Source organism: Pyxicephalus adspersus, chromosome 12, assembly GCF_032062135.1.
Source record: "Pyxicephalus adspersus chromosome 12, UCB_Pads_2.0, whole genome shotgun sequence".
NCBI lineage: Eukaryota > Metazoa > Chordata > Amphibia > Anura > Pyxicephalidae > Pyxicephalus > Pyxicephalus adspersus.
The window spans coordinates 299,081-310,061 of record NC_092869.1 but is presented as its reverse complement, the minus strand read 5'-3'; the positions used below and the strand labels follow the sequence as shown (position 1 = coordinate 310,061).

Sequence of the window (10,981 nt, the reverse complement as noted above, 5' to 3'; positions counted from 1 at the left end):
CCCCCACTGATCTCTATGGGAGTCCCCGGGTATCTGATGGGGTCACCCCCACTGATCTCTATGGGAGTCCCCGGGTATCTGATGGGGTCACCCCCGCTGATCTCTATTGGAGTCCCCGGGTATTTAGGGGGGTCACCCCCACTGATCTCTATGGGAGTCCCCGGGTATCTGGGTGGGTCACCCCCACTGATCTCTATGGGAGTCCCCGGGTATTTAGGGGGGTCACCCCCGCTGATCTCTATGGGAGTCCCCGGGTATCTGATGGGGTCACCCCCGCTGATCTCTATTGGAGTCCCCGGGTATCTGGGTGGGTCACCCCCACTGATCTCTATGGGAGTCCCCCGGTATCTGATGGGGTCACCCTCACTGATCTCTATGGGAGTCCCCGGGTATCTGGGTGGGTCACCCCCACTGATCTCTATGGGAGTCCCCCGGTATCTGATGGGGTCACCCCCGCTGATCTCTATTGGAGTCCCCGGGTATCTGATGGGGTCACCCCCACTGATCTCTATGGAAGTCCCCGGGTATCAGATAGGGTCACCCCCACTGATCTCTATGGGAGTCCCCGGGTATCTGATGGGGTCACCCTGCTGATCTCTATGGGAGTCCCCGGGTATCTGATGGGGTCACCCCCGCTGATCTCTATGGGAGTCCCCGGGTATCTGATGGGGTCACCCCCACTGATCCCTATGGAAGTCCCCGGCCATTACATATAACGCCGTCCCGTGTGGTGCCCATTGAGCTTGGCGCGCTCCCAGCCCAGGAATTGGAGGCCATGAAATATTGATGAGTTGGAGAATTGTTTCCTTTCTGCTGACTGAAACCCGAGCAGACGTGCAGGATCCGGATAAAATGGTTCCATTAGAGCGCCGGTCCGTAGGGAGCGGGGGGAGGGCCAAGGATCTGCTCTGCAATTTCTATACTCTGCACACGGCTGTAAAGTGTCAGCTCCTGGGCCTACGGTGTCACTGCGAGGGAATATGCAATAATATGGTGCAGTAACCCATAGCAACCAATTCCAAGCTCCCTTTACTTCTAGGATTGCAGCTCATTGTTATCCGGGTGATGATCTCTAACCCAGAGCAACCAATCATCTGGGAAGCTTGGCATGTGGTTGCTATCGGCAACAATCCTTGGCACTGCTGTAGTGATTGGTCTTTCCTGAGCTTCCAGTCCCCATTATTAACCCTTCACCACCCAGATCCCCCCCAGCAGCAATGTAATATGAGAGCAGAGGGGGATGGTCCTTTAAAGTGACATTAACCCCCCCCCCCAGACTACATTTCCCACAATGCCTTGCAGCAGCTGGAGAGGCTGTGCACTAATGCAGCTCTCAGGTTGCTGCAGACATGATGCTGAGTGAGATAGCAGTGGGTACCACCGGAGGATCCTCACCCTATCGTCATCAGCTGCAATGAGACATCCAACACTCTGCAGGGCTACGGAATGATCCCCGTCTCCTGAGGTCACCAGATCCCCATCTTCTGGGGTCACCAGATTCCCATCTTCTGAGGTCACCAGATCCCCATCTTCTGAGGTCACCAGATTCCCGTCTCCTGAGGTCACCAGATCCCCATCTTCTAGGGTCACTAGATTCCAATCTTCTTGGGTCACCAGATTCCCATCTTCTGAGGTCACCAGATCCCCATCTTCTGNNNCATCTTCTGAGGTCACCAGATCCCCATCTTCTGGGGTCACCAGATTCCCATCTTCTGAGGTCACCAGATCCCCATCTTCTGAGGTCACCAGATCCGCATCCCCTGAAGTCACCAGATCCTCATCCCCCGGAATCACAGGATCCCTATCCCTTGGAGTCACAAGATCTCCATGCCCTGGAATTAGGTGATCCCCATCCCCTGGAGTCATCATATCCCCATCCTCTGGAATTTGAATTTTTTCAGGTCACCCTTTTCATGCCACCTGGCTGAATCTCCCCCAGGCACAGATTGGAGATTGGGACTTACCCGAGATCGGTGGCTGATGGCCTCCTGAGCAGGATGTAGCCGGGAACACCAATGGAGGATTGGGTGCCAGAGAACTGTCCTGTGCGGAGCCCCCAGGGAGATCTATACAGACAACTCCGCCACCACTTACCTCCATTATCTGATACCAAGTGTCACCACCACATGGACCTTTCCTCAGTGTACTGACAGAACCATCATCTGGACCTTCCATCCTCGGTTTACTTCTGTGTACTTCATTGTCCATCCAGTCTGCCATCTTCCAGCTGTGCCAGTCTTGGAGGACCTGACTTCTTCTCTTGGGTGGTGGTGAGGGCCCGACATACAGGAAGAAGCTTGGACCCTCTCCAGTAATGAGGCTCATTGAGGAGGCCCAATCAGTGGGAAGAGCTGAAACAAGTTGTGTCCCCTATGAAGAATGATGGCAATTTGGCAATGGCTCCCATTTTCCTGTAGCCTGTGCTTGTCTGAGATCTGATGACCACCGGTCCTCCATCACCTGTCAGTCCTCCTATGCTGATTTGAGGATTTTTCCATGCCGCTGCCAAATTTCCTTCCAATGGAATTAATAATTTATAAATCAGTTTGTGGGCCGAGAATGTGATGACTCTTCTCATGAACGAGGGTTAAATTCCCTCCCCCCCGGGATTGTGCGCTGAGGGTGTAAATCACAATCTCGACATGGACAGTTTGGTGTAAATCCCCTTCCATGTTGGATTGGGGTCTCTTCCTGATGAACACTATTCTTGGAATTCTCTTCTGGCCTCCTCGGGGTTCCACCCTCGCTATGCCCTCTCCATCAGATTCCAGTTTCTCTCTGACTGGTCGGACATCCCGCAGTCTGTCCCAGCTTAGACTCCACCGAGCTTGGTCACATGTCCTTCTGGCTTTGGGGTTTGTACAAGTCATTCTGGGGGTGCTGATCGTCACATTCAGCCTGGTTACCGCTTCCATCACTCCCAATATGAAGATCAAACATTCCTGTCCATCGTGGGCCGGATTCTCTGTAAGTCACCATAATGGTCTATGATGAAGGTTGGTTGGGTTGTCATTGGTTGGGATGGTATTGGTTGGCTTGTGATTGGTTGGCTTCGCATTGGTTGCGTTTACATTTGTTGAATTGTCATTCGTTGTATTGTCATTGGTTGGCTTGTCATTGATTGGGTTACCATTGGTTGGATTGTCATTAGTTGGCTTACCATTGGTTGGGTTAACATTGGATGGGTTCTGATTAGTTGGGTTGTCATTGGTTGGGTTACCATTGGGTGGGTTCTCATTAGTTAGGTTGTCATTGGATGGGTTCTCATTAGTTTGGTTGTTATTGGTTGGATTGTAATTGATTGGGTTACCATTGGTTGAGTTGTCATTGGTTGGATTGTCATTGGTCGGGTTACCATTGGTTGGGTTGTCATTGTTTGAGTTCTCATTAGTTGGGTTGTCATTGGTTGGATTCTCATTAGTTGGGTTGTTATTGGTTGGATTGTCATTGGTAGGTTACAATTGGTTGGATTGTCATTGGTTGGGTTATCATTGGTTGGATTGTCAATGGTCAGGTTACCATTGGTTGGGTTGTCATTGTTTGAGTTCTCATTAGTTGGGTTGTCATTGGTTGGATTCTCATTAGTTGGGTTGTAATTGGTTGGATTGTCATTGGTAGGTTACCATTGGTTGGGTTATCATTGGTTGGATTGTCAATGGTTGGGTCACCATTGGTTGAATTGTCAATAGTTGGGTTAACATTGGTTGGATTGTCATTGGTTGGGTCACCATTGGTTTAATTGTCAATAGTTGGGTTACCATTGGTTGAATTGTCGATAGTTGGGTTACCATTGGTTGGATTGTCATTGGTTGGGTCACCATTGGTTTAATTGTCATTGGTTGTCTTCTTGTTCCCCACTGTTGTAAGAATCCATTTTTCATATGTTGGACTAAATTTAATTTGTACTTCTTAACCCCCCCCCCCATTCTGTCTTCTCATTGCCACTTTCACAACTTCAAAAAGTCACAAAAATATCAGATCTCTGATAGGGTAGTGAGCATGGCAATCCATAGTCACAAACCGGAAAGAGGGCCCCCAGCTGGTTCCTATGGGTTACTGCACTCAGTGCTCTTTTGTATCACAGAGAAGTTTAACCCTTTGTTTACCTATGGTAGATGCTCTGTAACATGGAGGTCTGTAACCAAAGATCTTCATTGCAAAGCCAATTATCTTGTGGACGTTTCTGGAATGTGGAAGCTGTGGATTGATTGATGGAGTTGGTGGTAATACAGTTGGTGCCGGTATAGGGTCTGTGGGTGGACAGTTCACCTAAATACAGTACATTGGAGGAGGGGGGGTGATGAGACAAGGACTGGACAGCTCCAAAGTTCTGCTCTATATGGGATCATCAATACATCTGAGGACATCTAAAGATCTTCATGGACCCATCTGCAGGTTCAGTGAAAGCTACAAATTATTTCTATGTCCTGATGATCCCAAAGTTAGTTGGTGTAGATGACACCACAGAATATCTAAGCCCTCACACTCCTAGAATATTATAGATGGCCATAGAACAATTATAGGTAGCCATTTTTCCAGGGTGGGACCACCTCTGATGTCCTGGAAATCCCACAGAGGACTATGATGACCAGTGGTTGTAAAACCTAAAGTTGTTTTTGGCTTTATAGTGATTGATCAGTTTGTGGTCCCTTCCCGCCACTTGTAGAATATCTAGAACCCATCCCACCGCAACCATTTGTGGAATATCCAGAACCCATCCCAGCCATTTGTAGAACATCCAGAACCCATCCCAGCCATTTGTAGAACATCTAGAACCCATTCCAAATATTTATAGAATATATAGAACCCATCTAGGCAATTGGTAGGACATCTAGAACTCATTTCAGCCATTTCTAGAATATCTAGGACCAATCCCAGCCTTTGTAGAATATCTAGAACCCATCCAGGCAATTTGTAGAATATCTAGAACCCATTCCAATTATGTATAGAATATCTAGAACCTATCCAGGCAATTTGTAGAATATCTAGAACCCATCCCAGCCATTTGTGGAATACTGTATCTAGAACCTATTCCAGCCATTTGTAGGTGTTACCCGGGCAGGACAGCAATCTTCTGCTCTGATGTTGGCAGTTTGTGGGGGTAGTTTGATGATTGCTGCACCAATATGGGTGAAATGTAAAAACCTAAAAACCTATAAATCTGATTTCATCTTTTTCTTTCTTCGTCTCTTCCACCAATCATCTCATCCTTTCCATGACGGAACCCCCTAAACCCCCCACCCTCCGGAGATTATTCCTTGTGTGTTAATTGTTTTGTCCTAAATGTTTATTTTAAACTCATCCCAAACCCCTTACCCCCAACCTCCCCCCCAAACCCCCCACTGGTTGTCCCTTCGCCCCTTTCCTTGCCCTCAGCTGGCTATTTCAGGCCTCATTGGCTGCATCTCATGGAAGAAGCCCTTCACATTGATGGTGAGTTTGTGGGGTGGGAAGGGGGTGGACATTGGGTAGTAAACCCATGGAGGGAACGCTCAGAGGAGGTGTCAAACAATAATTCTATGGGGACAGTCCTTCTACATTGAAATGTTCATGGTGAAAATATCTCAAGGGTATCACCAGGCTGTTTCCACAGAACGTGGGTGGAGTGCCAGTGCCTAGGGAGGGTAAGAGGCCTTGCAGGGTCCATCTAGGTGTGGTGGTAATGATGGGATGGTGGAGATAGTACTCTAGGTTGGGTGGTAGTGGTGAGATGGTGGATATAGAAGACTTGGTTAAGCGGTAATGGTGGGATGATGGAGATAGTAGACTAGATTGGGTGATATTGGTGGAATGGTGGTGATATTAGACTAGATTAGGTGTGAATTGTGGGATGGTGGGGTTAGTAGACTAGGTTTTATGGTAATGGTAAAATGGTGGAGATAGTAGAGTAGGCTGGCATGCCAGACTAGGTTTAGTGGTAATGGTGAGATAGTAGACTAGGTTTGGTGATAATGGTGGGATGGTGGTGATAGTAGACTTGATTAGGTGGTAATGGTGGGATGGTGGGGATAGTAGACTAGATTAGGTGTGAATTGTGGGATGGTGGGGTTAGTAGACTAGGTTTTGTGCTAATGGTAAAATGTTGGAGATAGTAGAGTAGGTTGGCATGGCAGACTAGGCTTAGTGGTAATGGTGAGATAGTAGACTAGGTTTGGTGATAATGGTGGGATGGTGGATATAGAAGACTTGGTTAAGCGGTAATGGTGGGATGATGGAGATAGTTGACTAGATTGGGTGGTATTGGTAGGATGGTGGTGCTAGTAGACTAAATTAGGTGTTAATGGTGGGATGGTGGGGATAGTAGACTAGGTTTTGTGGTAATGGTAAAATGTTGGAGACAGTAGAGTAGGTTGACATGGCAGACTAGGTTTAGTGGTAATAGTGGGACAGTAGACTAGGTTTGGTGATAATGGTGGGATGGTGGGCATGGCAGACTAGGTTTAGTGGTAATGGTGGGATGGTGGAGATAGTAGACCAGATTTAGTGATAATCATGGAGTGCCAGTGCCTAGGGAGGGTAAGAGGGTGGGCCAGGGGTTGTAGTTCAGGAGAGTTTGGTTTTAGTTCCATGTTGGTCCTTGGTATGTCCTACGGTGCCCCACCATACTGATCAATGTGTTCCAGGTTACGGTGTTTACCTTGCTGAGCGCCCTGAGCGTCATGTTGAGCCTTGCAGGGTCCATCTTGTCTTGCCAGAATGGGCAGCTGGTAAAATCCTTCAACTCATGTAAGAAGGTAGGTGTGCACCAATGTGGGGGCAGTGCTCGGGGCCCCCTCACACTTACCTGACCCTGATCTGTTTCTCACCTACAGGAGAACAACTGGTGCATCTGCTGTCACCCCGCTTTACAGCAGGAGGCGCCATCTGATTGTGGGGAACTGGAGAAACTTACCCTTTACCCCAATCACCAGTGTGACAGCATCCGCACGGCCTTAAAGGTGACATAACATTTTCTGGCTTGTACCTGAAGGGGGAGGTGGGGCTAGATAAGTGTGTTGGAGGTAGATGGGGTAGTTAGGAGATGGAGGACAGATGTAGGTGGCTGGCTGTAAAGAGAAGATGGAGGTAGGTGGTTGGTGACGGGGAGAAGATGAGGTAAGTGGCAGGGAATGTTTGGGGGATAGAGGTAAATGGTGGAAGAAGTGGTGGTGGGGGGGGGGGGGGGGGGGGGGGGGGGGGGGGGAGGGGGGGGGGGGGGGGGGGGGGGGGGGGGGGGGGGGAGATGATAGCATGGAAAATGGTAATGGGGGGTAGAAGAAGAATGAAGGTAGGTGGTGTGGATGTTGAAAGAATGGAGTTATATGGTGGACGATGAGCAGTTGATGGAGGTAGGTTGTAATAGAAGATTTGTTTAGAATAGAGGTGGGTGATGAAGATGAAGGAATGAATGGAGGTAGGTTGTAATAGGATAGATAGAAAATGCAGGTTGTTGGTGGGGAGAGAATGGCAACTATGGTTTAGTGGTAATGGTAGGTGATGGGAATGGGAGAAGATAAAGGTAGGTGATAAGAATAGGTGATGGGGTTGGCAGAAGATGGATGTTGGTGTTATGGAATAGGGAGAGGAATGAGGTAAGTGGAGGGAATAGGGAAAGGATGGAGGTAGGTGGCATAAGATTGGGAGAGGGTGGAGGTAGGTGCCATGGGATGAGGAGAGGATCGAGGTAGGTGGCATGTGATAAGAGGAGGATGGAGGTAGGTGGCATGGGATGAGTTGAGGATGGACCTAGGTGGCATCGGATGTGCAGAGTATGGATTTAGGTGGCATAGGATGGGGAGAGAATGGAGGTAGGTGGCATGGGATGGGTAGAAGATAGGGGTAGGTGGCATGGGATGAGGAGAGGATGGAGGTAGGTGGCAATGGATGGGGAGAGGATGGAGGTAGGTGGCATGGGATGAGAAGAGGATGGAGGTAGGTGGCATGGGATGAGGAAAGGATGAAGGTAGGTGGCATAGGATGGGGAGAGGATGGAGGTAGGTGGCATGGGATGGGGAGAGGATGAAGGTAGGTGGCATAGGATGGGAAAAGGGTGGAAGTAGGTGGCATGGGATGGGGAAAGGATGGAGGTAGGTGGCATGGGAGGAGAAGGGGATGGAGGTAGGTCTCATGGAATGAGGAAAGGATGGAGGTAGGTGGTATGTGATCCATTGTTGTTGTCCTGTCAGGAAGTTGGGGTTACAGATGTAGGGGTGTTATATATCATCCTTTGTATTCTTATACATTCTCTGTATTTTCCTTCATATTCCGGAAATTGCTCCATCGGGTTGCCTCCACCCCGGGTCTCAGCCTCTTGGTGAGTTGCCATTGGCCGTCCTCTGACTTACGGCTCTTTGTGTGTTGTAGGACCTCTTGTTCAGTGTGTGTGGCCTCACCATCTTCTCCACCATCATCTGCACCCTGTCTGCTGTCATCTGCTGCATTCAGATTTTCTCATTGGATGTCATCCATGTTGTAAGTCCATGCGGGCACTTACCCAGCTTCCATCATGTCCGCCTTTTCTCTAGACCCTCCCCCCACAACCACAAATAACGATTTCTCTGTCTTCCAGCTGGCACCTCACCGATCCACCTCTATCAATCTGGAGTGTTTTTCCCCCCAGGACACCATTCTGCAAAACATGATTGAATGTGAGGAGTTTGTTCCTCCAGTGCCACCTCCACCATATTACCCTCCCGAGTACACATGCAGCTCTGAGACTGACGCACAGAGGTAAGTACACCCCGTAGCTCCAGCTGTTGCCCAGATCAGAGTTCCCATTGATGTCTTGGTTGTCTCTCTAGAACAAATCATGTTCAGGTAAAACATCAGAATCCTCAGCCTTGTATTTGTGGGCTTCCTGTGTCTGCCCACTTACCTCATTAGGCTGTGGCTTGGTCAAGTTCTTTGTTCTTCCCCCAATCTCACCCTTTGGGTCACCCAATGATCTCTTCAGAAACCCCATGGTGAGATTTTACCACCAGAGCCCTGGAATTTGGTGATAGCAATGGAAAGCGACCAGGTTTGTACTTACTGTAGGTGATTTGGAGTTCCCATTGCTGGAGCCACGAATGGGGGATTTAGCCACCACCATCCCCCAACAATTGAACCGTTAGAGTTGGAGTGAAGGATCCTTTCATTCTGACAGTTGTAGAATATTCTGTAGAATATTGTGTCTGGAAGAGTCCACTGACCATCCTTCTGTTTGTGTCTCCAGTATCACTTATAATGGCTCAATGGACAGCCCCATCCCGCTCTACCCTACAGACTTCCCCCCGTCCTATGAGAGTGTTATGGGGCTTCGAGAAGACAGCCAGGTAGGTCATTGCCATCTACGGCTCCTTGTGGATGTTAGTTTGATAAGATTTCATGATTCGTTCATTTCTACAGGCCACTTTGTATGATGCCCAGGCCCAGCATAATACCAGCCACAGTACATCTGAGCAGAGGGACTCCACTGGACACAGCGGTATTGGTAAGATGGCGTACTAGATTAGGGGGTAATAGTGTGATAGTGAGGATAGGTTTAGTGGTAATGATGGGATGGTAGAGATATTAGACGAGGTTTAGTGGTAACGGTGAGGCAGTAGATTAGGTTTAATGGTATTAGTGAGATGTTGACCATGGCAGACTAGGTTTAGTGGTAATGCTGGGATAGATAGTAAACTAGGTTTGTTGATAATGATGGGATGGTGGACGTGGCAGACTAGATTTAGTGGTAATGGTGGGATGGTGGAGATAGTAGACTAGGTTGGGTGGTAATGTTGGGATGGAAGAATTAGTAGACTAGGTTTAGTAGTAATGGTGAGATAGTAGACTCGGTTTAGTGGTATTAGTGGGACTGTGACCATGGCAGACTAGGTTTAATGGTAATGCTGTGACAGTAAACTAGGTTTGGTGATAATGGTGGGATGGTGGACATGACAGACTAGGTTTAGTGGTAATGGTGGGATGATGGAGATAGTAGTCTGGGTTTAGTGGTAAAGATGGCGAGGTAGAGATAGTAGGTTAGGTTTAGTGGTAATGGTGGGATAGTAGACAACGTTTAGTGGTATTGGTGAGATGGTGACCATGGCAGTCTAGGTTTAGTGGTAATGGTGGGATGGTGTAAATAGTAGACTAAGTTAGGTGGTAATGGTGGGATGGTGGAGATAAAAGACAAGGTTTAGCTGTAATGGTGAAATGGTGGAGATAGTAGAGTGAGTTTTTTGGTAATGGTGGGTTGGTTAACATAGTAGACTAGGTTTGGTAGTAATGGTGGGATGATGGAGATAGTAGACTAGATTGGGTGGTATTGGTTGGATGATGGAGATAGTAGACTAGATTGGGTAGTTATGGTGGGATGGTGGAGATAGTAGACTAGGTTTAGTGGTAATGATGGGATAGTAGAGATAGTAGGTTAGGTTTAGTGGTAGTGGTGGGATAGTAGACCAGGTTTTCTAGTACTGGTGAGATTATGACCACGGCAGACTAGCTTTATTGACAATGGTGAGATTTTGGACTAGGTTTGGTGATAATACTTGGATGGTGGACGTGGCAAACTAGGTTTAGTGGAAATGGTGGGATAGTAAACAAGGTTTGCTGATAATGGTGGGATGGAGGACATGGCCGACTAGGTTTAATGTTAATGGTGGGAGAGTGGACATGGCAGGCTAGGTTTAGTGGTATTAGTGAGATAGTAAACTAGGTGTGGTGGTATTGATGGGATGGTGGAGATAGTACTCTAGGTTGGGTGGTAGTGGTGAGATGGTGGATATAGAAGACTTGGTTAAGCGGTAATGGTGGGATGATGGAGATAGTAGACTAGATTGGGTGTTATTGGTGGAATGGTGGTGATATTAGACTAGATTAGGTGTGAATTGTGGGATGGTGGGGTTAGTAGACTAGGTTTTATGGTAATGGTAAAATGGTGGAGATAGTAGAGTAGGCTGGCATGCCAGACTAGGTTTAGTGGTAATGGTGAGATAGTAGACTAGGTTTGGTGATAATGGTGGGATGGTGGTGA

General features: G+C 48.1%; 1 protein-coding gene across 3 annotated transcripts in view; it reads left to right on the top strand.

Annotated features, from left to right (window-relative positions):
• The first annotated feature begins 1,664 nt into the window (after nucleotides 1-1,664).
• Nucleotides 1,665-10,981, top strand: part of ENTREP3 (endosomal transmembrane epsin interactor 3) — a 10,994-nt gene continuing 1,677 nt past the window's right edge. The window contains exons 1-8 of one of the 3 annotated variants that reach the window (XM_072428970.1): nucleotides 1,665-2,967; nucleotides 5,377-5,433; nucleotides 6,624-6,734; nucleotides 6,813-6,938; nucleotides 8,344-8,451; nucleotides 8,549-8,709; nucleotides 9,194-9,293; nucleotides 9,367-10,883. In XM_072428970.1, coding sequence (XP_072285071.1) covers nucleotides 2,671-2,967; nucleotides 5,377-5,433; nucleotides 6,624-6,734; nucleotides 6,813-6,938; nucleotides 8,344-8,451; nucleotides 8,549-8,709; nucleotides 9,194-9,293; nucleotides 9,367-9,468 — 1,062 coding nt within the window. In that variant the 5' untranslated portion in view covers nucleotides 1,665-2,670 and the 3' untranslated portion in view covers nucleotides 9,469-10,883. Of the gene's footprint in view, nucleotides 2,968-5,376; nucleotides 5,434-6,623; nucleotides 6,735-6,812; nucleotides 6,939-8,343; nucleotides 8,452-8,548; nucleotides 8,710-9,193; nucleotides 10,884-10,981 lie in introns of those variants that run through there. The other 2 variants (XR_011923122.1, XM_072428969.1) reach the window with 2 other exon arrangements.